We start from the raw sequence: 27,955 nt of genomic DNA on the forward strand, positions 1-27,955 counted from the left end.
CCGAGACAAACTAATCAATTGAATTCAAATTCAAATGGCGCCGAAATCAAACAACATTTGTTCAGCTCTGAATCCGAATCTGGAATGTTGGTAGCAAATATGAAATCGACTTTTAATTAAGGCATTTAGCCAAACAAATCAAAATCGTTAAGCCCCGATACCGAATGAATCATGAGAACTTAAACTTGACTACGGTCCAAAAACAACCCGATCCGCAGACCCGAAACAGACCAATAAATTTAAATTCAGAGACAACTGCCAACGAGCTCGTTTTAAAGGAGGCATAACTTAAGCTTCAGGAGGAGACTTTGCATTTTGCCAGGCCAATAAAAATGGAAATGAACGCGGAGCGGTGCGGAACGTTTATAAAATAATAATGCGAAATAATAATGTGGCGGTGATTTAGCGGAACAGTGCCACGATTGAATACAAATAAAGTGGGGGAGACGCCTAATCTAGGATGATTTCGGCCTAATCTGGAGCGTGAACCAGGGGCAGATGTGTCCTGGAGTGGCTGCCAACTACCTGTTTTTTCTCGCTTTTCTCGAATTTCTCACTTTTCCCGGGAGCGCATTTTCCCCAAACCGAGGGAAAAGCTGGAGCGCCATAGGCCGGTTGCCGTGGCACCCTCGTCGCATAAATCAAGGCTGGGGGCGGAGTCTGCCGTGGGTGCAAGTGGGACAGCACGGTTTTCGAAAATGCGCACTGTCCGTCCTCTCGTTCGCACTCGTTGGCTGGGTCCTCAAATGATTTACAGTGTTCGAAACGCACACAAAGGCACCGAAGTAGAGGGTCGTTTTGTCGGTTTTTATGGCTCAAACGTGAATCGAACGTGGCGCACTTCAGTCGCCAAGCAGCGCGCTCGGTCTTCTGCAAATATAAAAATACTCAGATATACGTACTCGTATTCGTACGCGTTTGCAATCCGCGAAGTTTTCGCTTGAAAGCCAGTCTTGCGATTCCATGGAAAGCTCTTTGGCGACGGCAAGGTGCCATGGTCTCCCCATAGCGGATACTCTACCGACTAACTCCTTTACATAGGAGCGGAATTACCTACCCACCAGAAATAATTTCTCAAAGTGCTTACCTTCGCTAATAACTAAGATATTAAAGTGCAGTGCTAAAAGCAAATACAATTAATCCGAAAATAAAAATATACAGTGAAGTGCTGAAAACTTCTTAAATTACAACGGCTTGCTCGTAGCCACTTATTGGATTTCCCCAAATCGTCCACTTAAAGGTAAGAAAATAACAAACATAAAAATACTAAATTCTGAATGTAAGAGAATTAAAAAGTGTTGCACTTCATTTAAAATGTTTAAATGACACCATCGGTAAAACTTTAAATCGAACTGCAACTTGTACCTTTTTATCTATATTACCTTTTTTTTAAATGAAAATTTTAGTTTGTGTAACTCAAATCCTTCTGAAGTAAAAAAATGTTAAGAGTGTTTTTACAGTCACATAAACATGCGTTTCAGTTGTCTTCATAATTTACAAATTCTAAAATACATATCAATATAAAGGATTTTTCTATAACAAGAAGACATAAATTAGTGGTTTATTGTAAAAAAGTCAATATATATACATAAATACATATATATATTTTAGCAATTGCAGAAAGATCTCTATTCACTTTACTTCGTTCCAATACCTCAAAATCATATATTCACCAACTGCACATTTAACTAAAATAATTGTAAAAAATCCAAAATAAAGGTAGATTGTAGACTGCTTTTACTTCTCCGAAAGCCCCAAATGAGTCCCAAACTCTTGATTTATCCCAACTTGCCCGTCCTGGCCAAAAGTACGGAGTTCGAATGTTTATAATTCGTACCCCGAAAACGATCTCACACGGACAGTGTCGGTGAGAACAATAGGAATATATTCGCTTTTCGAACTCCCGAGTGAGTAACGATCTCTCTCAATAAGAACTTGTTCGAAAAGCGGAGAGCGGTGCTTTTCGAACAACCGCTCTTTCGAACTCACACGCACACACCGATGTCTCGGATACGTATCCGTGAGATACACTTTGTGGCAACGAATTTCTGGTTTGGCGGTTGATTCGAAACGTTCTTCGCGCCCGCAAAGGTAGTTTCAGCACTTGCCTAAGAGTGAACGAGATGGCAGAGCGGCGCAATGGCCGTTATCTCTCTCGCACACTTTTCGAATAATGAACGCTGCACTTGGACGACGATTTGTAGCTGTATAGCCGTACAGCTCTACTTGCTCGTACTCGCAGATACAATTGGACGGGGGAAATGGAGCAGTGTGAGTGAGCCAGAGCGCTGGCGTATCTGTGTTTTTTATTGATGCTCAGAAATTTGAATTATGCCCGAGCAGTCAAAGTGAGACATTGGCGCTTCGAGCACGTATCCGCGGATACACCGGAATAACAAAAAACACAAATAAAAAATAGCTCAAGCAGCTTAAACAATCCAACACTCAGCTGTGCCGCGTATAAAGACCCTCAAATACTTTTCGATTTTAACGAAAGATGGATGGACTGAAATGTGTTTGCATCGATGCTGGCGCTGATGGACAGTCATAAATTCGGCGTGAAATTCGCGCAGATTCTTAGATACTTATCGAGATTTGTGACAAATTGCTCGTGTGCGTGTGTGCTTGTGATACCAAAAGCCGTCCAAATCCGTCACTTAGCCCTTTGTGGCCAGTTACCCATTAGAATCATCAAAAACATTCGCCTCCAGGTAGAACGCAGTAGTGTAGCCAGCTTGCCCTCAGGATGCCATCGGTTTAATTTCCCAGATATCCGACTGGCTGTGACAATTCTACCTTTGTAGAATATCTACCTTTCGCCCACAGCGATTTCCGCACTCAGCACAAGTGAAATTCGTGGATCAGTGCAGTGAAAATCAGAAAACAAACTCACTTCAACGGGGGTGAACGCCGTCGGCTAACTGAAATTGTGAGTAAACGAGTTTTGCGCTTTGGAACAGGTTAAAACAGTCATTGAAAGTCTAAAGGATATTTATACGCTTTCAGTTTTTGTTTTGTATTTTTGGTGTTTTTTTTTTTAAGTGCCCAAAACTTATATAGCCATATTTGATCTAAAACGAGTTGAAAACATCTTATTTTTTTTAGAATATATTAGCGTTAATAATATTTTGATAGAAAGTAATTTAACACATGAATCATTAAATGTTGTACTACAAACTTATGTTTTGTACGTATTTTTTCAAGTAAATATATTATTACCCGCTTCGACTTTATTTTTAAATTGGTGAAGGTTACAATTTGAATATTTGAAGTTTAAAGTAGCATCACAACAAAAGTACAATTTTCAAAAAAAAATATTTTTAAAATGATAATTGCTCTAATAGCTCGTTTTAATAATTAATTATTTGGGCTGTTTGGCTGTTAAGACATTCCATAACAAATAATTTTATTTAAATAAATAAATAAAATATATTTTTATCGCCAGTGACCCAACCGCGAAACTACATTTTATATACTCGTATTTCCCTATATTTGGGTTTTGTTTCTGTATTCTGTGTTTTAGCAATTTTTCATAAGGTTGCGTGTGCGGTATCAACGCAAGGAATTTTCACTTCATTAAAGCGAAATGCAGCCGCTTTTGAAATAATTAAGAGGCACAAAGGCGAAATGTCACAGCGAATGAAAAATGCCTAACAAGCGCCGCATATAGAAGGTTAATCCAGACACATAGCGTTATATACCGAGCCCAAGTAGGGATAGGGATGAAGAAATACCCACGATATATGTAGGCTTGGCCACTATCCGGGGAACTCGAACTCATGCTGGCTAAGACGCCATGGGGCGAACCTGAAATTATGTAAAATTAGAAAAGACGCACTGGGCTGGAACTTCATGGGACTTTGCCAATGACCGAGTGAAGACGATGCTCCTGGGCAGTATTCTACATCCCGGGATGGCAACCCACATGTGCTCTAGTAGTAAGTGGATGAAATTCCACTTGATGTAGGTCACTTTCATTCGCCCATCTCGCCGAGGGTGGGCCAAGATCAAAGAGCTGGAGAGCTGGCTGCTCGATTGCATAATGTGGGCACAACACTGAGACAGTAACAATCCCGCTCCGAATTGCAGTCTATTGCAGTCGGCTAATTGGAGGGAATGGGCCAGTCCAAAGTTCTTTAAGTGTCTTCTGCAGCGCTGTAATTTATTTGGCCTGCGCCTTGCGGAGACATTCATCATGGCCTAACCCGGGCTCTTCCTGACGCCCCCCTCAAATATTTCAACTATACTCGTTCATATTTATAAATCAAAATCGCAAGCACGCAAGCTGAAAATTTGTGCTTGAGTCGTTCATCTATTGGCCGCAAAAATGGCAGGCATTTCTGTCAGGAATAGAAAAGAATATCAAGAATAAATGCTAGAGTAACGAAATGAAGATACACCCCAAGATAAATGATGAATACAAAAGAGGTTGAAACAGCATTTTAATATTTAAAGAAATTGCTTTAGACTTAAAACAAATTTTTCGAACCATACTTACTCTTTGTGAATGCTGTGAGCAAATACAGCTAATACTAAATATCTGAGGCAAAATCAAAAAATGGTCTCAAAAAGGTCAATCGGTTTTCTACCCCAATCTATCCTAATAGATGTCCGATTAAATTCCTCTCCAAAAACACGACTGCCAATCGAGGATTGCCCATAAACAGTGGCCAAACCATGAACATTACACAACTAAGATGTCCTTCACCAGAAACAGGACTACTGTAAGGATAATTCCGACTCAAACATTGCGCAAGAGATCATAAATTATCGCAGTCAAGATGAGATGACAAGCTGAACCACAAATGGCCGCTCGCAGCGAGGATCGGAATCGATGATTGGTTTTCAGTTGGGAAAACAATTGGAGAACTCATAAAAATTATGAGAGCCATGACAAACAAACAAACAAACCACAAACAGCAACTGTGACGAGGGTTGCCACGGCAGAAGGAGATGCATGTTTCGGGAGTGAGAAAAAGACTCAAAAAGATGAAGAGGAATAATATTTATGACTATTTTTATGAGGTGCTTACAAATTTTTATGACTTTTTAATGGGTCCGCACACAGTGGCTTGCCCTCTCGCTTCCTCCTGAGCCACCATATGGGTAGCGTGAGAGGGACAACAAGTGTTGCCAATGAGTGTGACTGCGCGTGCGCAAATACCTTTATTTATCTTTTTTGTTCTGTTCTTTTTTTTTTTTTTTGAGAGAGAGAGTTGAACTCGTGCGTACCGCAGATTGAGGTTCTAGAGCGGCGTGTTTACATGCACACAAGCTACGCCCCTGTTGACAACAAACGCTAAAAATTATGATTTATGGCCAGGTCTCGTTTGGGTACAAAATCCGTAATGGTGACGACAAACAGCTCGGTGACATTCGTAGGAGACATAACTGCTTTGGGTGCTTTGTTCGCCCATAATTAAGATGGTGGCCTCAGGGCCGGTGACGTAGATGATGAGATGATGGCGATGATGGAGTGCTCAGAGTTCCTAGATGGTTTCTACGGAGAGTCTTTAGGATTGGGATATGCTTGAAACTAGTTGGGCTGCGAGTAGAAGTAGTAAGAGTGGCAAAGCTTTTGGATTAAGTACGTGGCTAAAAGTAAAAGGGCTTTTTATCAACCGATTGTTCAGTCAAATATACATGGAAAGCAATGTCCAATACAATAGAAAAGTTTATGAGGAATGGAAAATGCAGTGTAAAAGAAGATCTACGCTAGAATCAACAAATTTGTTTTAGTAAACAATGGCTTTCTTTCGTTACAGAAAAGAGTCAATATAAGGCAGACTTTTTTACGCCATCTATTGATTATGCAAAAGTTAATCATCTTAATTGGGCAGATGCTCAGCGGCTTGCTCACAAGAAGTTCGAATAGAAGAGTCACATAACGTCAATATCTTGAATGAGGTCCGGGAAAGAAAACCCTTTTCAGCTGTCGCCCTGAAATAATTTCCCAATTGATTTATGGCACCGGCAGACGCATGTGCAACTCAATTGCTGTTTATTTACTCTCACTCTGGCTGACTCCTACCCTCCTCTGGGGCTTAGATAGGGTCTGATCCTACCTGTGGCAATGTGAAATGGAAACGCTGGGGATGGGAAAAGGAAATTCGTTCTGCGGTTTAAGTATCGGGGCAAAGGGAAGTTTCACTCCCATTTGGCATTTTAAAAGTGTTTATATAACAAGGGAGGAACAAAAGAAAACTCTGTGGCCCGAGTCCAAGATGTTGCTGAGTTCGATCCCGAAAGAATTGCTATAATGTATGGGTTTCTTATGAGCTCGACCGACGATCGCCAATCTAAGACAATGTCTGTCCCTCCCTCTCCCTGTCCAATCCCTCTCTTTCTCTTTCTCTTCTCCAGTTCCCTGTCTCTTTCGGTGCCCGCAAAATTCGTCTGCGTTTTTTATTATTCATGGATTTAATTAACACCAATTGAACCGCTTGTCGCCTCAGCACCGTCTTAAACTATTTGGAAAACAATTTTCGATTTCGTTTAATTTATAGCTTCTGTTTGTCTCCTGCTCTCACAGTTTTTGGAATTTTGAATTTGCTCAAAAGTGAACATTAAATCGAAGGACGGCTCTAGTTTGATTTTCCAAAATGCATCTGGAGTATAATAGCAATATTTCAATATATCACTTTTCTGTAAAAGCGTTATTACATTTACTTATGATTATTTACTTATGAAGCGGAAAAAATGAATAGGGAATTCCCCAGCAAGTTCCCAAGTAAATTTGTCTACATATATGTCCCTAATTGTTATTAAACTGTTATTAAACTTCAGCAAAATAAAATGAATTATAAAATTCATAAAATATAAAAGTTATTGTATACGATAGAAAAGTTTGGCTTCGTCCGCTACTTTTGGTTGCCTAAGAGCTGTGGGTTTTCACCCAATCGATTTTCACCGCTTTTATTCGAATTGCCACCAAATCGATTCGACCCTAGGTTGTTCAAATATCTGCCAGTCAAGGTTCAAAGTCAACCAAGACGCTGATCCTATAATTTCGCTGATTTCGGCCTTGTTCGGCTTAAACACGGGCGCTTGTCTACAACTATAATTCTCATATTGCCAGGTCGAAATGGTTTTCTCCAAAGCACCGTTACCGGGGTCTTAAAGCCTATAATCGCTGGAGATCGAGAGGAGCCGTGAGGCGGGGGGCAGAGACCTGAGGGCAAGTTTACAACATTTCCTTAATTTTTATTTTTGTTGTGTTTTCCTCGAGAACCCTGCTCATCAAATAAATCTCTGTCCAAAGTTGAGCACTCGCTGCTTGGGTTCTTGGCCAGTCCCGAATGGCGTACGGCGTTTTAATTTAAGCCCAAGTTGAGAGCTCCTTTCATTTGGCCAACATGCTAAAGGGTTAAATTGCCCACTGAATCAAAATTATTGGTTTCAAGCCTCAAAAAAGGGCAGGGAGGTGCGGGGCTTGCATTTGGTGCATTGTTTTTGGCCAATGTTCTTCGTTCTCTGCTGTTGTTGCTTATTTCGATACCCTTTAAGGTGGTATAGTACATGTACAGATAATTACAAGAATTGTCAGACAATTTTCTCACATCCCCATCAAAGTTCTTCTAAGGATCTAGATATTGGGTAAATATTTTATTTGGATCGGTTGGATATGCATTTCGATCTTTGTAAAAATATTACTCAATAGATTGAAGCGTATTTTAAATTCGACACTTACAAGCAATTTTGCCATCTTCGTTTTTAGTTTTGGTCATGTTCATGTGCAGCGGCCTCGCTTGGCCTCTTTTGCCTTATTGCCTTTTTGCACTTTTTCGGCTCTGGGGCGATTCGAGAGCTCCTTTCCTCCAGCTCCTTTGGCAGCGGAGGGTCAATGCTTTTGTTTGCTATCTGCAGCGGAGAATACGAGTTTTCCGCCATTGAACAAACATGCCCAAGACCAAACCAAGACTGCAATATCTGCGATGGTTGCACCGAGAGGAGTGGGTCTGGCCAGCAAGTGCAGCCGCAAGAAGTTTCCGCCAAGTGTGTCCAGAAGAGTGGGCGGTCCCTCGGCATTCCTCGGCCAGCAGCTCCAGTACGTATATATATATCTATAGTATCCACTTCGGCGGCCAAAGTTGCATGCTTAGGCAGGCCCAGCTCTCTCCATCAGCGGAAAATAAGAAAAAACCAACTTTTACCGTTCTCAAAGAAATAATAATAATAAACAAGTAAAAGGCAAGTGAAATTATCAGCGGTTAAGGAAACACTTCGAGGGAGTAACCAATCAAGTGGAGTAAGTGGGAAGGAGACTTTTGGGTTTTTATCCTCTATCCAGCTTGCTTAGCTCGCCTGTTCAACAGGTATTTTCTATTCTTAAAAAATATTATTCTTAAATTATATACTTAAAAAAACGTTAGGGATAAAACTGGATAATACGAAAATATTCACGAGAATTTATAACCGCGGGGCTTGTAAAGCGATCCCTTTGAAATAAGTTGGAGCCCAGAACTGGCTTCCAGTCGAGTTATCTTTACTTAAATGGAAATACTTAATCCCCTGCAGCTTTTGCAATACAATGTTGCCAATCGCAAAATGAGATCTCAACGCAAAAAGTTAGCGAGCAACAAGAAAAATGTATTTGTATGTCCTGTGTCTTTTTATCAATTTCTGATTATTTTTTCAATTTAATGTGCTCTAAAAATGATGGCATAGGTATAGTAGCCATCAACAAGTGTACATAAGCATTCTATTTTGTTTTAATAATTTCAAAATGCAGTGCCCGTCTAATCCCCATCCTCTTATTTCCAGACTCCAATCCACCACTTCGACCCCTGGCTTCAAAATGGATCCCGACTGCTTTGCGATGTCCTCGTACCAGTTCGTCAACTCGCTGGCCTCCTGTTATCCGCAGCAGATGAATCCGCAGCAGAATCACCCTGGGGCGGGCAATTCGAGTGCCGGCGGGAGCGGAGGTGGGGCGGGCGTTAGCGGGGCCGTAGTGCCCAGTGGCGGGGCAAATGGGGGTCAGGGCAGTGCGGGGGCTGGCACTCCGGGGGCGAACGATTACTTCCCAGCTGCGGCGGCCTATACGCCCAACCTGTACCCAAACACACCGCAGGCCCACTACGCCAATCAGGCGGCCTACGGCGGACAGGGAAACCCGGATATGGTGGACTACACGCAGCTGCAGCCGCAGCGACTGCTTCTGCAGCAGCAGCAGCAACAGCAACAGCAGCAGCAACATGCCCATGCAGCGGCAGCAGTCGCTGCCCAGCAGCAGCAGCAACTCGCCCAGCAGCAACACCCGCAACAGCAGCAACAGCAGCAGCAGGCGAACATCAGTTGCAAGTACGCCAATGATCCTGTGACGCCGGGCGGAAGCGGGGGCGGGGGTGTTCCCGGCAGCAACAACAACAACAACAGCGCCAACAGCAACAACAACAACAGCCAGTCGCTAGCCAGTCCCCAGGACCTTTCCACCAGGGACATTTCGCCGAAACTATCGCCCAGCTCAGTGGTGGAGAGTGTGGCCCGATCGCTGAATAAGGGCGTCCTGGGCGGAAGCTTGGCGGCCGCCGCTGCCGCCGCCGGTTTGAACAACAACCACAGCGGATCGGGAGTGTCCGGTGGTCCTGGGAACGTCAATGTTCCGATGCACAGTCCTGGGGGCGGGGACTCGGACTCCGAGAGCGACAGCGGCAATGAGGCTGGCAGTAGCCAGAACAGCGGCAACGGAAAGAAGAACCCGCCGCAGATATATCCGTGGATGAAGCGAGTGCATCTCGGGACGAGTGAGTACTAATTGTGATATTGAATTACGATTATAAAAAGCAAAGCAATTTCCTATCCGAAAATCTCAGAATACGTTATTAGATGAGAACCGATATCTTTAGGTAAATGGAGCTATTCCACGTGTTTTTTAATGTACTGAATATCTATACTAATTCACGGCGACTTAAGATCGAATTAGCTAGAAATGAGCTCCATAAATCAACATCCATCCACCGATAACTCACCTCAATCGGTGCGTCATTCAGTGCTCATTACCACTTCTTCGAGACACTTGCCTCACTCACTGGCAATGGGTGTTGCAACTGCCAACCAGCAATCTTCATTGGGCAGCAAATCTTGCCTAGTGCCTAGCACCAAATTGTCTGGCAAACTGTGCCCGCGGTGAATCTTGTCAAAATACATAAACAATAACAACATTTCCCTCGCACTTACGCTCTCCGGATTTTCTGTAGACCGGGGAACGGGGAGAAGAAAAAACACTGCGTGAAAAACTCGACCGCGAAAATAGTAGCTCGAGAAAATTGTAAACAAACGTGAAGCGATCCGATCCCGCAGCTAAGGCCGGTCGACTCCCACAATAACTCATAATACCGCCGCAGATACAAATGCCGATACCGATACAGATACGGATATATATGTATATACTAGGTGTATGGGCAGACAGATACTGCGGCTTGATATAAATCTCAGCACCTCGCTCGGTTTATATTTAAATTTAACAGAACAAATTTCCACCCGAAACTTGTTGGGCTGGAAAATTGTGAACGAAAAATTGTTCGGCGATTTTTCATCATGTCTCTGGCGCGCACACAGATTTTTCTTTCTGCCACCCCTGCCTCCGTCGGATTCCCCACATTTCCACCTTTTCTGACCCATCGACAGGGCAACTCACGAAGTCGTTTTGGGGATCCAAAGTGTAATCAAATTATTGAGAAGATTCTTCATACTCGCCGGTGGTTGGGGGAGATTAATTGGGTTGCAAATAGTTTGACATTTGCATGGATCTGCCTGGCTGCAAACTAACCTGCAGCTCGTTTATTATTTTTGTTTAAAAATAATTAAATATTTCTGTTCAGGTATAAATCATTGCATTGAGGTTCCGGGAAATTTTTTGGCGAATCTCGGCGGGTGTCCCATAAATCAAATAGCGCACTCATTAGCTCTTCGAAGTATAACGAATGACACTTGAAATTATTCAATAAAAGAATTAAATATAGGGGTTTGCTCCCGATGAAAGGGTTAATTGCTGGCCAGTAGTTTCCATTTCCATATTTGCTTATTCAACCAGCACTTCACTTGACAACCCGAAATCACAACATGTCAGTCAATTAAGGCGACGCTGAAGTGCTGCCGCATGTACTGCATATTTATAGATAGTCGCAACGCCAACAAGTCAGCAGATACAGATTCATATTGACTAACAACTTGGCTGATTTTCCATTCCGATTCGCGGGAAAACTCGTTCTCCATTCGGCTCCAATCAATGGGGCACATTGTTATTATTTATGTATCTGTTACTCATGGCAGCCGGGCAATAACAACAAGAACGGCGCGCATTTGTTATGCAAATTGCAGCAAGTGGAAGTGCAGAAGGAATTGATTGCAGCGGGGTGCAGCAATGAAGAGCATGAACTTCGAGAGACATGAATGAAGTACGCTCAGATGCAGATACATTTGCAGCTCATATGTAAGAAAGACGCACTCAAAGACCTGAACGCAGGAAATCGTGTACTTCTGCCGGGGGAGAGCTCGCGTATCTGGGCATCTCCGTCTGGCTCTGCCATTTTCCTTGAGTTTTCATGCATCGCCGAGATTTAATTACTTTCTTAATCATATTCGGTTGAGGGCAATGTGAAAGGCAGCCATCTATACAACTATGTGCTGCTATATCTTTTAATATATAATTAAAAGAACAACTGTAGTTGATATTGGAGTCTATTATGTAAAAGGTACAATGAAGCCGTGCAGTAATGTGTAAATATATAGTCGGTCTTAATTTAATGGCCAGGGGTATCTTTATGGAGTAAAGAACTATGTGCAGCTATACCTTTGGTAACGCTGCACTTAATTGACCTCTTTTTTTACGAACACAAAAGTCAACAGCCTGGTGGACAATTAGGCTAGCCACTTTTATCGTTTCAGAACACAACTTAATTTTCGACATCAAATGTCTTTATTAGAATTTATTGCAGGGTGTGTTGGCATGTGCAGGATGTTCTATAATTGCAGCCGAACTAAAAATCACTATTAAAAAACGTTGTTGCAGGTGCCAAGCAGCGCAAATGCCAATAATAAAGGGCAATCTTGAGGGTAGCATCTAAAAAACAGGCGCTGATTAAAGTCCAGTAAATATAACAGCAGCAACAGCAGCAGCAGCAGCAGCAGCAGCAAAAGCAACAACCAACATCATGTTAACAATTATGCAAATTTCGAGTGCATGTTGCTCGTGAGGAGAGGGGAGCAGGGGAGCAGGGGCGAAGGCCAGGGGAAGAGGCAGAGCCCGGCTGATTGCATATAATCACGTCAAGTTGTTACTGTGGCAACCATTTTATAGTGCAAAGAAAAAACGCCAGCTCAGACGCCATCTTCAGAGCGAGGAGATCGAGGCGAGGCTGTCTGAATTCTGCGAAACACTTTTCGCAACTATACTTCTTAAGAGCTCCTGGCATCAAGTATCTGCCAATAAGCACATGAAACTGCATGTTTGGTTAATATCGCATGCAGCCTTGTGAAGTCGTTTGGCATTCATTTGGGAAATTCGTTCCCTAATTGACAAGACCAAAGCTGGCAGACCTCCAAGCAGATCATCAAAAGATGTCAGCCAGCGGATACCTGCAAAGCATTCAGATTCAGATACAGATTCAAAGATACTCATGCCTGCCTGCCGAAATGTCAAAAGCCTTTTAGACGCCGCTCCCTTTTCCATATGCATATTGACAATTTGTTGACATTTCTATCTGCGCTTTTTTTTTCAAGCAGGCTGCTTCCCAATTAGTTGGCTGCTTTTATTTAAACAATCTGCTAGGCTATACATTTAAAATGGTTCCCTATAGTCGCCCCAGCAGAGTTTTAAGTTAGCGGCTAATTGCACATAAAAATATATTCAGGCTTGCATGCAACTTTTGCCTTAAAAATTTCCATAAATTGCACACAATTCGTGTAATTACCGAATATCGTGTCAATAATGGTAACTAACCAGTAGAATGAAACAGAAGCTGTACAAAAAATGGAGACTCCAGAAAAATAAGTCCAATGCAACCAGCTAAAAGTCTATTCTCTAAATCTAAATTGTAAATATCTGCAGTTATATTTCCCTTGCCGATCGTGCCGTTTAACCCGAAGGCTTTGGCCACTCGATGCGGCAGATGCCAGGATGCTACACAAAATTAATAGTTTGTAAACGAGTTGAATGCAAGATACAAGATACACGACGGTCTCTGCAAGGCAGCAAGATGCATCAGCCTCTGGAAATACACTGATCCAAAAAAATAAATTGAAGCGTAATCCGGATTCAAGACATCCTAAGAGATGTTAAACTCTAAGCTTCGCTTATTAAGTAGCGACATTTGGAATATCCTGCTTTCTAATCTCATTTTAGATTGCACAGTGTGGCTCCAAATTAAAATCCATATTAGGAGAATTGAAAGTCTTGTATGGTACATTTTTCAATGCCTGCAAACTTACTAATTTCAGAAGGGTTGATCCGACTCAAGTTTTTTTGTTTTAATCAACACGATTGTTACATCTTATAACAGAGCAACCCAAATAACTTGTTAGAAATTAAGTTAAAGCAATTGAATTATAATTAAATATATATCTGCTTCATATATGTGTGTATCTAAACATAAATTGATTGCTTTCAAAAAGTTCTTGCATGGGAACTATATTTTTCTCTGTATGGGAACTGGGGTTTAGTTCCCGAATTTGGAAATGGTTCGGGCTTTGGTCTGGGGTGTCGCTGTCTGCTGGTGGACCTCCTGGCGGACCTGCAGATCCAGCTCCTGCCGCCATGCTGCCTTTGCGCCTGCCAGTCAGAATCCGGAGATGGAGAGGCTGGGGATCCAGAGCCAGGAACGAAACGCGCCCGGCACTCGCTGCTCAATTACGTTTTCATTAACTTGGGACACGACTTTTCAAATAGCTACGTTTAATCATAATGATTGTTATTACTTTTATTTCGGTGCTCTTCGCGTTCTAAGGTCCAAGAAAATGAAAATGATTTTTATAATGCCCACCGCGCGAGGTGAATGCAAAATGCCAGACATCGGCGCAAGGTGCTGAAAGTGCAGTAGAACAAAAATTTATTTCGCCGCTCCTCCGGCTCTCAGATGACGATGATGGCTCTTGGCCAAGCCGAGGCCCATTATTAGCCAACTCTGCGGTATTCTGGTCCGCTATTACGAGCCTGAAAACAGAAGTGCCAGTCGGATTGGTTCGCACCAAGCGTCACTTTTTGGCACACGAAACACAGAGTGTATTTTGATGGCGATTGTTCTTAATGAATCCGGTGCCCCATTCAGTTTTCGAGGGATGCTGCTTAGCGAACTCATCACTCTGCTTGAATTGAAATTCATTCGGCTTCAAGTTGGTCAATTAGGGGCGCTGAAAGAGAAGCAAAAGACCCACGATACAGAGCTACATAAAAAACGTAAGAACATTTATTAAGATACTAATGTTCTGTAAATTAAAATTCTACATTTTGTTATATATTCTATATCTTTGTTATTCAAGAGGGTGTCAAATATATTATTCATTGCTATGTAGTACAGTGTGAGCGAAATTAGCTGCTCATTAGCGACTAGATTCAGCCAGATATCCCCCCATCATTTAATTTGTTTGTAGGTCAACTCTAGTGCAGTTCTATATATACATACCTAGTTCGTACCCGAAGGCATTGTCTGCCTTAAAAATATCACTCATCGGGTGGCTCAAATCAGTCTGTGAAGAAAACGCTTTTAAAGCGTCTTCAACTCACACACAAGAAAAGATGAATGATGGCCCGAAGAGCTTGTTGTTTATGAAACTTAGTTGTCCATTGATGCCTTCAAGTGGCAGTCGGCCACATTTTGGCCAAAGTTAATAAAAGCGCATAAAAATGAGAGAGAAGGGGGTGTAGACTTCGAGGGAGACAGTAACAATGGGGGCCACTCGCCGCAACAAAGACGGCAATATTTAAAGAGCCAACAATGGCGCCACTAATGACTGATGATGTGCCAGCGCTGATAGATACAGATACATCTGTGGATGCAGCTCAGGAACGTACATACGAGTATGTAGATACAGATACGCTTTTTACAGAACCATTTCACTTTGATAAGACATTCTAATGGACTTGCACAGCATCTGAAAACTGTTTACTCTTACTCCATTGTTTAGAAAACCACTGGATTGGTCAGTGCATATATCCTCCATATATGCCAGATACTCGATTGCCGGTTGGGGAGGGGGAAAATTAAATTGCGAATCAAGCAAAGTAATTGCGATTTGAATGGTGAAAAAGTGCGAGCCATAAATTCAACGTAGTGTCACGGCAGCGCTGCAATGCGAATTTATCAAATTCAGTCGCAAATTGGCGCACATCTGCAGATGGCCATGGATTGCTGGATCCCCATCTCTCCAGTATCCACTTCTCACCCAGTTACCGTTTTCCCCTTTTCCATTGGCCTTCTTCGCCGAGATACGCATAGAATATTAATCTCTTTGCGCATTAACTTAAATAAAATGACGCAATGGCGATAAGCGAACAGGACACAGTGGGCCGCAGGGGATATTCAGTGATTAAATTTGGGAAATCCCAGGAAAACAGCTGGAAAGTTCATTTTCAATCCCACTTTTTCTGAGATTTCCGAAATTAGGCATTTTTATTTGTGTGTTAATTTGCAGACGCCCTCACGAAATTTCAATTTTCAATAATTTTTCAAACCTGTTAATTACATTATAACATTATAATACTTATCAATTTCAATTTGTTCAATTCCGCGAGTTGTGCAGAACAACTAAAAGATAAACAACGTAATGTATCTTGGTGCTGGAATAAACTATTATAAAGATCTGCCATTTCCAGAGTTTATATTTAATAATACTTTTCATAACGTTCTACGCACTTCAACGTACTTCTTTAAACGCTTTTAGTTATCCACATCTCAACTCAGCTGCCCACTGTCCTAAAGCTTAACCAGTAACTGGCTGCGGACATAGTACAGTGGGACCTGGTCTCGACCGCAGACCTTTGCTGGGTAGCAAACAAAACCAAAGTTAAACGAAAACCATCGCAAATCGCATACAATCCGAGATGAAATTGTGAATTATTAATGCAGGCGGCAAAACTATTTGGCTGAGTAGACAAACCCACAAGTGAGCCGGGTTTTGGATCCCCCCTCTGGGTTTAGTTGACTGCGGGCTGAGGAGCGTGTGCTGCCACCTCCTCCATTGAAAATTGAGTTACACGCGTGGTATGGGTGTGTGCGAATGTATCTGGCAGATACATATGTATCTGCTGTCTACGGCTACGTGCCCCACGAACTGGCTTACATTTCGCAGATTAAAACCGGGCTGCCCGTTGTGTGCCACCTGAAGCCAATTCGATTTAAATGTCTGGCACTTCCACTTGGCTTTTCCTGGCCATATTTCGTACCAGCATTGAATTGGGGCTTTCTTCCTGTGCCTGGCATACTAAAATCGCCGGGTTCAAGGGTCAGCTCCACTTCTTTACCGCGTCTCTCTCTCTGTGTGTGTGTGTGTGTGTGTTGTCTCCCTTTTGCAGTGACAGCTCGAATGCAATGGCAACAATTGCAATTTGTTAGCAACGTTCTGCCCTAAGGCCCAGGACCACTTTAGCTTGGGCTGGCTTTACTTTCAATGCGCTCAAGGTTGCACCGAAAAAAGTCTATACGTATGTTTATATAAACAAATAAAAATTTATTGAGATACAAAAAAAATTTAAAAAAAACATGTCACAAGCACCTGTCTTTGGATACGAAGCTTATTGTAAATAAATATTTATTTTTTGTTTGACTGAAAGTTTGAAATATAATAATCTAATTATTTCGTTTAAATTCATGCATTTGCTTTGCGATTGTGAAGACCCTTCGAAGACCTACGAATATAATTACTCTAAATGAAATACATTATTGATTATATAAAAACGGTAATCGTTAAAAATATATTCTCTTTCAATATATTGCTTAACACATGAAACAACTATGTAAGGTGTTGTGATACATTCTGAACATATGAACCAAATCGTGAGATATTTCTCCTTGTGTAGTAACATTTACAGATACATTTGCTGCACTTCGCGCTTCATTAAAAGGCGGGCGGCGACTCCCAGCTCCCTGGCCCTTTGGGGCTGCTTCTCCAGCTCCATTTTCTGTTCCCCACTGACGACAGCAAATTTGCACTTTGCTCGAACCGGCAAAAAAGAAGGGTAGAGTGAGCCGTCGGGGGAAAGATTCGAAATTAAAAGATTTTTAAAGACACCTTTGTAGCAAGTTTTGAAAACTTGTTCCGCGCCCAGACTTCACCATCTTCATCTTCATCATCGCAGCCTCGGTTTCAGCCTCCGTCGCTGACTCGTTTCCTCGGGTTTTAATTTCGTTTCTTTTTCACTTTTGTATGCTTTTTTCGTGTTCACATCGTCTCTGACATGTTTGCTGGGCAGCCATGTTGAATACTTTTGTTTTCTAAAAACCAAGCTTGCAAATACATCACCTTTTTTCGTCAGGTTTGGCTTCAAGATAATTTGGCAGCGCTTGCTGTGTATCTTGTATTCCCATTTGATTAACTATGCGGCGATATTGGGACGTGGGTTGAGAACTTCTTTAGACAAGAACCAGGTTGAGAACTTATTTAAACATAACCGATATAAAGAGTCAACATATAAATATATAAATTTATAAATGCCACAAATCAAGTATTTTTTACAAAAAAACAACACACATTCTACAGCTCTATTAGCGGAAATTCGAATATAACTTTCCGTTTGATTAATGGATGTAAGTAGATCGTTTAATGACTTGTGTAGAATACTTAATTTCAGCCCATTGACCTGGGCCACCTTTAATGCCTCAATTTGAAATCTGTTTGCATAGTTTTGCTGTTATGCAACCCAGAGCCAATCAGATAACTGGATCTAAATGCTTCATAAAAATCGCATTAACTAGCGAATTAAGTAGTAGAGAATCCGGGGGCTACACCTCAAATGCAAATTGTTTGCCATCCGTCTGACGAATCGCAAATGAATTGCCTTGCCTCTCGGGCACAAGAAATATGGAAGATAATTGAACCTAACGCCATTGACAGTAGCTTTTAGCCCGCTCCCGCCGCACTTTGCATTAATAAAGAATTCATCACAATTACAACAATTGCCACAGGATGCAATTTACAAAGGAAATTATTAATGGAAAGTCAATGAGTGCGACGCGAGTAAATCAAAATCGCGGAGCAAAAAATTCTTCAACGTGCCCGTGATTGATTACAGAGCTGCGGTCGGATGTCTGGGGGCCCGGACCTGGTCGAGAATCAGCACCAGAACCAGAACCAGAACCAAAACCAGCCTAAGACCAGGACCTGTGGTCATCAGCGCCAGTCAAAGACCCCGAGCAGTTAATCATGGGGCTGCGGGAAAATGAAAATGAGCGAGAACTCCAGAAGCCAGACGACGACAATGCCGCATTTTGTAGCGCGTTCATTCAACTGCAGACGACAGGACACTCATTAAAAATGGGTGCACCGCTACCGAGCGCAGGGTATCTCGATCCAAAGGGGTATCTCGGTTTACGCGGTCTTTTCACGGGGGGAGAGCACACAGAACAGGTTTTCCGCGCAGCTCGGCTAATTTATGTGCGCATGCGCGACGTTCGCTCCCTGCTCGGGAGCCCAATAATTAACTGAGGTAGTCATTTTGGATTCGAACACGAACACACTCCCCATCTCGGATGTGTATGGCGTACACATGGTCAGCATCTCCTTCTGGCGGGAGAGAACTCTTTAAATCAGAGATAAACGATAATTATCTGAGCGAAAATGCGCGCATAAATAATTTGCAAGAAGTCACATTAAAATTGTATCTAAAAGATACGCCAGGCCTGATAACCACGCGGCTGGTTCCTCGATAAGTTTTATGTGGCTCTCGGTCCATTTGCCTGCTCGGACCATGGGACCCTGGGACCCTGGGAGCCTGCGCCGCGCCATTAAAAATTAAAAGCTCATTAATTATGCAGATAATTCATTTATTATATTTTCAACACAATACAAGCTACAAGCGGCATAATTTGTTACCCAGCTCATTATGCCAGCACAGGATTGAGGAGTGGTGTTCGGGGCTGGCAACTGTCTCGAATTGAAAACAATTATGGAAAGTTCTCCAAGGGTTGATTGTCTATTGCCGGGGATATAACTGCTCAAGGGGCGGGGACACGTGAAGGGGGTTTGTTGGGGGCGTCACGTGTCTCCCGGGGGCGTTTGCTTGGCTTAATCCCCGAAAAGCACTTAAGTCCTGAGTGTCCAATCAACAGGTTGATTTCGATGGTAAGCTTAATTGGCTTTTGATTCGCTGGAGGAAGGAGCTTAGAGTGCAAGACAGACAGGGATTCATTCGAGATAGTTACGCTGAGCACCAAAATGTCTTTAATATGAATAAAAATCAACAATTTTAAAATATTTAAGAAATATTGAACATTTCACATCAAGTAACTTGAAAGTCAACTAATTACGGGAATATTTCAATACAAACTGGACGTGAAATGCTAACATCCTTTCAATTTACGAACCAAATCGGCGCTTGGTATAAAAGCCAATTACATTTTTTATTATTTTCTTTTTATTTGGCATTATTGATAACAGGAGATTACACTAAATTAAATTAAGTCTTGCTCAGTAAAAATTAAATTGTAATTTTGTAATTTTTGCTAAGAAAGGTCGGAGAAGTCTTTGCCACCGGATACCATATGCTTCACTATTTGGACAAAGTTCTCCCCATTCCCCTGGTTACCTTCAAGGTTCAGGCCGCTCAAGTTGCCAACGAACCGCATCAGCTGTTGGCCAAAAAGTCGAGAACTAGAGCTTGTGGCACATGATGTCATTTCAGTTGAATGGCTTTGAGTAAGTGAAGAAAACGGCGAAAAAGAGCTGGAAATGAAATGCTGGGCATTGTGGCGGCTGTCGGGCTGACGAAACTGAATGTGTTCGTGTTGACAACAAACACGGAATATAAATTGAAAAATGCTTTAAAGCGAAATAATCAATTTACTTCTTGACATAATTTCCATTTTTCACGAAACCAAGCCAAAAGCAGCCACGCGAATGCCCAAAAGAATGGGGGCGGGTGGGTGGCAAGTGGGTGGGCGCTGGGCAAGGCCACGCACAATTCGCACCACAAAACAAGAAACAAAAAACAATACAAAAAGTTTCCCCCCAGGGTCATCCGAAATTGGCTGCATCCCATTTCCTGGAGTGTTTTTAATATTCTTGCCATTTTTCTGACCGCCATCCTGCGACTGCAGCGCTTCCTTTATTTGAATTGTGATTAATGATCAAGCTGGGCTGCCGTTCTGCCGTTTCTGCTCCTTTTTTGCTTAGGAATTCCCACACTGTCCATCCCTCAACCCAGCCTGGGTGTGACAAATATATCCAGACAGAGGCAGACAGGAGTTGTAACTACGATTTAATAGTGCTTTAATGGTCTGTGGACATCGATGGACCCCGAAACACCTGTTGTCCAGCACGTGCTGAATGCCACAAAGTGGGGGGAGTTAGAGACAGAGGGGGTAACACTTTCATTATCACAAATGTCACATCATTTGTCGCCTGCCCCCAAAAATAACACACACAAAATGACTCAAACCTCCGGCCAGCATCATTTATCACCTAAGGAATGCAACGCGCAGCGCAAGATACAGCCTGCCGAATAGAGGGCCAGATACATTCTCAGATAGCCCGGCGACCGCATACTTGATTAATTTTCTTTTTCCGAAAGAAATTAACCCCAGCGCTGCACATGTCCCTTCGCGACCCCGCGGCGGCCCCTTTGACTGCTCCATCTGCCTTCTATATCCCGCCGATCGGCTCGGTCCCAGGGTCCAAGATTTATCTCTTCCAGCAGACCTCAAGCGTGTCACCTCTGGCTCTGTGTCTGATTTATTTCTGGAACTGCTCGAGTTCGAAGCATATTTTTGAGGGAATTTCAACTTTCAGAGAGCCGCAAAATAGCTCGGAATTCCGTGTCAATTCAAGCGATCTTGGCCGCGATCACTTGTTGTCTTTAATTAGTTCAATTTGTGACAGAATTCTTCCCTGACTGGCTCGTCTCTTATGAGTAATGATCCGCTGCTGGAAATGTGACATTGATAATGGCTTTCGGTTAAACGACTCATTAGCCAGGGGTTCCTGAGTAGCCAACGGCGATCGGAAGTGCGTTGATTTATGAACCTTCCATTTGGACACCAACATGACTCAAGAGATCTGCATGGCGAACTCGGTGTTTGTTAGTATTTTAGGTATACGAGTATGTGTCTTATCAAGAAATTCATACTGCTAGTCAATTCATAAATAGGGGGACTCGAGATAGTCGTAATATTGCCATGTTTTAAGTTTACAATTCGCCGTATTAAGTACAACAAGTTCAAAGTTGTTGTTGCATGATAAGATCGAATGCCGCCTGATGATCACGCTCTCCTCGCCACCAAATACCACCATTCCATCGGATCTCAGGTGCTGGGATCTTGGAGTGCCGCACACGGTGCTGACTACGATGACGATGTTGAAGCGAAGTGTTTTTTTTCGCCTGACCAGACGCCGGAGCGTTGACAAATGACCAGTACAAGTGTTTGTGACAAGCCGCAAGTATGTTTTTGTCGTATTTTTTCATTTCTATTTGCGCCACGGCAAGCAGAAAACAATTAAACTTCGGCTCGAAAGGCCTGGTGTCTGACCTACGCCAAAGGTTTTCGGCTTATCTCAAACCTGCCACAGATCGAGCTGTATGCTAATCCCGTGTCAATCACGGGACCATCGGGGAGTATGCAAAGATACACTGGCGAAACATCGAAGGGAACATGAACATCCCGGCCAGACAATGGCAATTTGAATTGCAGAACCGATTCCGATGACACTGCGCTCGACGGAGCTCCGAGCCCTATCGTCACTTAATAAATTCTGAAACAGATTTTGCATGCAGGCCGAAATGGGATGCACCAAAAATTTCAAATTTCCAACTGATATGTTAAGCAGCTGTCAGCCGAAACTCTTTTAGCCAAGTACACTTGACGTCATCTTACGCGAAATGCAAATGAAGTGACCAACAACGAATCTTCCAGTCGAAACGACGTGCTAATGCTCTCTTAGGCAAAGTGTAGAAATATGAAACTATGTGCTCCTGAGTAAAATGTATTTGCAAATATTATTTCAGAGCTTTCGTTTATAAAATAAGAAAAGATTTCATAATTTTAATTTAAGGTTCAGCTTCATTCAACCTAACATGTAAGGTCACTACCCAAAAATAGGGTATTAGTACAAAGGCAGCGCTACAAATTCACACACAGGCCGATTCTTCATTCTTGGGGCGTTCTGTTTCGGATATATGTGCACATATATGTTTGTACATGCAAAATCCAATATGTCTATATAGTATTTCACAAACGCCCAGCCACAGACACAGACAAAGATACAGCGCGAGTCTGAAGCGCTGGCATCCCGATCCGAATCCATACCCTCCCATCCCATTGAGGTGGCAGGGAAATGGGAACAAACTTGTAAAACGCTTCGAATGTTCGCTCATTGGCGCTGTCAAGAGCTCCGGCCCCCTTAGATGCTCCCCCTTGCAAGTGATATAAGCACCAGTGATATGACATGCCAGGTGCCGTTGGATCCGATGCGATGGGGCTGCTTTTCGATGATGCTCTGGCCTGTCAACTCGTTGGGGGCTCTCGCCTTAGATATTGCGCCTGGCCATGACGACAGTGATGCGCTACTTACTCGCATGTAGTTAACCAAAAAAAAAGAAAAACATACAGATACATAGTCGGAAGACCACGAGAGAAGGGCCAACAGAGATCGCAGTGTTGACATTCGGCTGGGTCTCAACGGGTTGCGGATGTGTGTTGATCTTTAGTCGGAAATCAACAAAATCTGAGTGGGAATTAGTGGCTGATGATGCCTGAGATGGTGATCTCTTGTGGAGGGAGGATGATTTGGAATAGTGAGGCTAATTCAGACACAATGAGCAGAGATGCAAATTTGCTTAAGAAATGTTTTCGGTCTTCTTGGAAAATCTTTCTGCTGAAGACTAAAATGTTCCTATATATTCGCTTTGAATTAAAGTTTTTATTTAATATCTTTAAAGCTAGGATAATAAAAGTAAGTGAGCCAATTTCCGAGGTATATTCTTAAGACTTTAGGTGCTCAAAGCTCTCGCAGATAGACGCATCCGAAAGATACATTTCGCCAAGCTGATACTTTTCCCTCCATTCAGCCCTTGAGTGGTGTAAACAAATTGCTACATATGACAGCAGCATTTGACAATTGTAAATGGTTGGCGGCAGTGCAAGTGTTCAGCTTGTCTTTTGTTGTCTCCCTGCCAGCGGACTATAGTAAATAATAACAAAAAGGATGTCTGCGACCCTTGGGGAGAGCTATGGCCACAGGATATATTGATTTGGCATGACGCGTGGGCAAGGTCAGTATTCCTCCTTATCAAATAGTAAAGGGCACTCAAAAACGTCTGCACATCATGCATCAGTCGGAAGTCTGCCAAGTTTTGGGAAAAGTTTACACCAAAAACATAAAAGACAAAGTCCTCTAATGGTAAACTAGAAATATTACTTGCGGTATCAATTTTGATGGCCTGACTGACAGTTGCAGCATATCGAAATGGGTCAAGACTAGTGCAATTCAATTTCTGGCCACGGCCAGCAGTTGGCCACTTGAAGGAGTCCCACTCTATTGCCGGCTGATCCGGATGACTGATGGAGCCGATGCCGGTTGTCTGGTTACTGTCTGCTCGCTGTTTACTTGGTCATTAGTTTAAGCCCGTTCAGGATGGCAGCCAGCTGGGGAAGTGCAGGAGCTTTGATGTCGGCGCTATCCTGCGCTTTGGCCACGCTCGCCACACTCAAACTCGCTTTAATTAAATGAGCGGTAATTAATTTCAACTTTAATCAGAAATTCCATTTAGATTTTGCCGCTGATTGATGTGACCCGACATCTTCCGCCAACGTCACATCGAAGACCACTAAACTGTGACAGCGGCAAAAACGAGGGAAAACTTTTGGAAGTGTGTGGGCGGTTTTCTTTTTTATGTTTTTTTTTTTGTTAAAGCGGCATCAGTTTCATTGTGTGTCTTTAAGTAGGCAACATAACATAGCAACATTGCAGACATAGCGAATTGCAGGCTGAGGTCTTTTGGATAGCAGTTACTTTTAAAGCTTTTTATAGGCGAAACGTACATATGAAATTATAGTATTAATTAAGTAAATTGAAACCTGTTTCTTCGCCAAGCCAAGGGAAGCCACCATCGACTTGAACTCTGACTAAGAACAGAACAACCTGACCTAGGTAGTAAATCAAACTGCCTGCCGTTTAGCAAATATGCCGCGACCCATTTATATGGGTATATAATAGTTTATACTATGAATCAAGCGAGACAACAATTTCCCAAAATCAAAGAGGGACGCACTAGCAAGTCAGCGGTTGCCGTCTATCACATTGACTGACTGCCACACATTCTGCAGATATAAATACTAGAGATACAGATACAGTGTCTATGGCAGAACTGCCTCCGTCTCAACCCAACTCTGTTTTGGAAATCCAAAACAAAGCGGGCGGGCCAATTGAGTTGGCCGTAATAACACGCCACGGTAAATGGCTTTTAAAAGTCTACTTTGCCAAAGCACGCCCCCTCATTACGAACGACGCGCTTCGAACGCCCTCGTGCGGTTCGCCTCGAATAAAAGAATAAAAGAGGAAACCCGTACAGATGACAGAATAGTTTTCGGGGGCGACTTGCAAAGAACGGGAAATTGTCATTATCTTTCGGCGATTGCAGATACAAGGATACAAGTTTTCATCAGCCGGGGTGAGATACCTTCGCTGAACTCTTTGGGACAAGCACAATTCCAGGCATGAACTTTTTCGGGTGCCACCAAATGGCAGTTTGGCACGTCATATTTATGAAAATGAAATGCGCAACGTTGCAGAAAATCACAATATAAATGAGAAAATTAACTGCCTCGGCGAGAAAGCGACGAGAAAGCTACGGGGATTGGGAACATGGTGGTAGTGTCCACTTGAACGTTTGACGATTGCCTGGAAACGACTTAAAATAGTTTACTGCAGAAACAAATGAAATTCGGGTATTCACAGGTAGAATAGTATGAAATGATTGTAAATAACAATAGGCTTTACATTTAAGTGATTTCGGTTTACATATCTACATGTTCTAGCTTTCTGTTTTTCAAAAAGAGAATCTCGGTGGTATAGTAGACTCTCCCCTAGAGTGCCAAATATTTGATAGAAGCACCTTATGTACTAACATATTCAGAAACTGCTTTACTAATTGTTCCTTTTTGTTTATATCGATTGCTTTGCTTCAAAATAAGCAACTCTTTTCCTGCCTGCAACTCTACTAACAAAACTATTCCGTTTTTCCCCCAGGTACTGTGAATGCCAATGGCGAGACGAAACGACAACGGACCTCATACACCCGCTACCAGACGCTGGAGCTGGAGAAGGAGTTCCACTTCAATCGCTACCTGACCCGCCGCCGCAGGATCGAGATCGCACACGCCCTGTGTCTCACGGAGCGGCAGATCAAGATCTGGTTCCAGAACCGGCGCATGAAGTGGAAGAAGGAGCACAAGATGGCCTCGATGAACATTGTGCCCTACCACATGGGTCCATATGGCCACCCGTACCACCAGTTCGATATCCATCCGTCGCAGTTCGCGCACCTGAGCGCATAGGACGCGTGGCACTTTTCGGGTACTGGTTAGAGACTCAATCAGTTGTATCAGGAACCATATCAGACGGCGGCGGCGGCCTCGGCGGCCAGTGGTTATCAGTCGCAGGACGGTGGCGCAGTGGGTGGTGGCTCGGTGGGAGTGGGTGGTGGTGCGGGAGGACCTGGCTCGCTGACCAACGGTGGCAGCAATGGCAGCGGTCCGAACTCACTCTTCGCCTCCGCCGCCTCCAGCTCCCAGGCTCCCGACTGTATCAAGTATCCGCAGGAGTTCTGATCTCAGGTTATCATCAGGCAGCAGCAGCAGCAGCAGCAGGATAGCTCCATTGATCGGAATCAGGAGCGGGACCTCAAGCAGCTGTTGGGGTCGGACTGTGAGCCCGATCCAGAGCTGCAGCTGGAGTTCAAGGCGGACATTGTCGAATGCAACTTGTTCTGCTGCTGAGCTCCTTCCGCCTGTCACGCCCCTGCTGCCTCGTGTCTGCCACCTACCGCCTACCGCCTGTCGCCGCCCGTCGATCAACCAACATCCAGTGATGTTTCTTGTTTGCAACTGATTCGTGTTAAGCTAAGAAACGAGCCACATCCGCATGGTTCGTTTGGGTTTATGATACTGGAGGAGGAACCCCGGACAAACGCCATTACTCTTTAAAAAATACATTATCAATTTTTAACTAGTATTTGTGATACGCTGAGTCTATCTAAGATCATATTATTCACGTCGATTTGAATCAATAACATTAATTGTGATGCTAGTTTGCTGTTGAACCATAAGCATATGATTGATATTACTTGTATATGTCGAAGACAGGTGTTGCCCCTAACTCACTTTCTACACCTTTTTGTACGCGAGTGCTTCGGGGTCCTTCCAGTATGATGAATCTCTTTCTCTAAGCAGTATTCGAAAAGCCGTTAGTGTGTAAGCCTAGCATAATTTTAGCACGTAAGCTGCACGACGAGCATACACAGCTGTCGAGTTAAACAAATCTAATATCTGCAATAATTTCAAAGTGATTTCTAATTAACATTAGGTCTTCGTTTGTATCGGCCCCAACCTTGATCCCAACCAAACCCCCACCCAGCACCCTCCAGGGAGTCCTAAAGAGTGTACTTAATTCCTAGCTAGTAGAGAACGTAACTCTAGTTACCCACATAAGGCTTTGTTTAGTTTGTATATAGCAGAGCGCCCCAGATCGGGGATCGCCTTTTTATGTTTGTGTTTCGTCTTGAAGAGAAAATTTGAAAGTATCTGCAACTGTTTAATTCAATTTATTTTGAGTGTTTGCGTTTGTGTTGTTGAAATTGCTCTAGCAGCTTGGAAAATGCTTTACTAATTTTATCAAAAATTAATCGTTTTTAATTGCCACTGAAGAACAAATTCGGAAGATAAACAGGAAGTAAACTATTTCAAAATTAGCATAGAAATTGCTATAGTTAATCTGACTTTTCTTTAGAACAGCAGCCGATCCTTGCACTTTATTTATTCAAAGGCCTCTCAACAATGTCTGTAAATTTAATTCGGTAGTTAATCGATACAGTAAGCCAACGAAATTTGATTAAAGCGTGAATTGTTAATTCCTAAAGCTAAAGGAAACCGATAACCGTAATGTAAAGTAATTATTTATGCTGTACCATTCGCTAAGCTAAGGTTAGTGCATTCTAGAACTATCGGTAGTATATGTCAACCTAGCTCGTAAGCCTAAATTATGTATATCGAATTAGCAAGACAAATTTTAGAGAAAACAAATCAGATTGAGCAAGGCAAAGCAAAACGAACAAAACTATGGAAAATGAGAGAATCAAAAAAAGTATACCTAGCACAAATTAATTAATCGTTTTTTGTTTCCACATTTTGTACATTTGTTCGATCTTAGTTTGTACATTTTTGATTGTGTGTTCAATGCAATTGGTCGGAACCATACTGATTTTCGCAATCAATTGAAATAGAAAACCATTTGAAGTTTTGGGTTAAGGGGCACTTACAGTCCGCCAGGACAAAGTGGGCACAAAATGTTTAACTGCATTCCATGTAAAATAAAATTACGCTACTAATTTTTAATGAAATTCGCATGTATGTATACCTTAATCTGGGTTCGATTGCAAAGGCAATTATTAAACAAAAAAGGAATCGAAAATGAAAACAGATAAAACTTCAAGTATGAAACCACAAAACCATACAGATATAAAAAAATAAAAAAAGTATGTAAACATGTATGAATATGGCATAAAAAAATAAAAACTATTTTAAAGTGCAAA

The 27,955-nt window shown here is 42.6% G+C and overlaps 1 protein-coding gene across 2 annotated transcripts; it reads left to right on the top strand.

The window, feature by feature from the left end:
• The first annotated feature begins 806 nt into the window (after positions 1-806).
• Positions 807-27,946, top strand: LOC6553140 (homeotic protein Sex combs reduced). 2 transcript variants are annotated; one of them, XM_001979088.3, is made up of 3 exons: positions 807-1,240; positions 8,764-9,746; positions 25,396-27,946. In XM_001979088.3, exons 2-3 carry the CDS (start codon positions 8,798-8,800, stop codon positions 25,701-25,703), a joined length of 1,257 nt encoding a protein of 418 aa, XP_001979124.2. In that variant the 5' UTR covers positions 807-1,240; positions 8,764-8,797; the 3' UTR covers positions 25,704-27,946. The 2 variants fall into 2 exon arrangements, with proteins under 2 accessions (XP_001979124.2, XP_015009438.1); XM_015153952.2 differs by lacking the exon at positions 807-1,240 and adding an exon at positions 2,179-2,929.
• The last annotated feature ends 9 nt before the right edge of the window (positions 27,947-27,955 follow it).

This window comes from Drosophila erecta, unplaced genomic scaffold (assembly GCF_003286155.1).
Source record: "Drosophila erecta strain 14021-0224.00,06,07 unplaced genomic scaffold, DereRS2 tig00000000-arrow-pilon, whole genome shotgun sequence".
Taxonomy (NCBI): domain Eukaryota; kingdom Metazoa; phylum Arthropoda; class Insecta; order Diptera; family Drosophilidae; genus Drosophila; species Drosophila erecta.

What these genes read in the sequence shown, in the direction of transcription:
- LOC6553140 (XM_001979088.3), top strand. Translation starts at nt 8,798, where the DNA reads ATGGATCCCGACTGCTTTGCGATGTCCTCGTACCAGTTCGTCAACTCG. An exon ending in GCGAGTGCATCTCGGGACGA is followed by an intron (nt 9,747 to 25,395) that starts GTGAGTACTAAT and finishes TTTTTCCCCCAG; the next exon opens with GTACTGTGAATGCCAATGGC.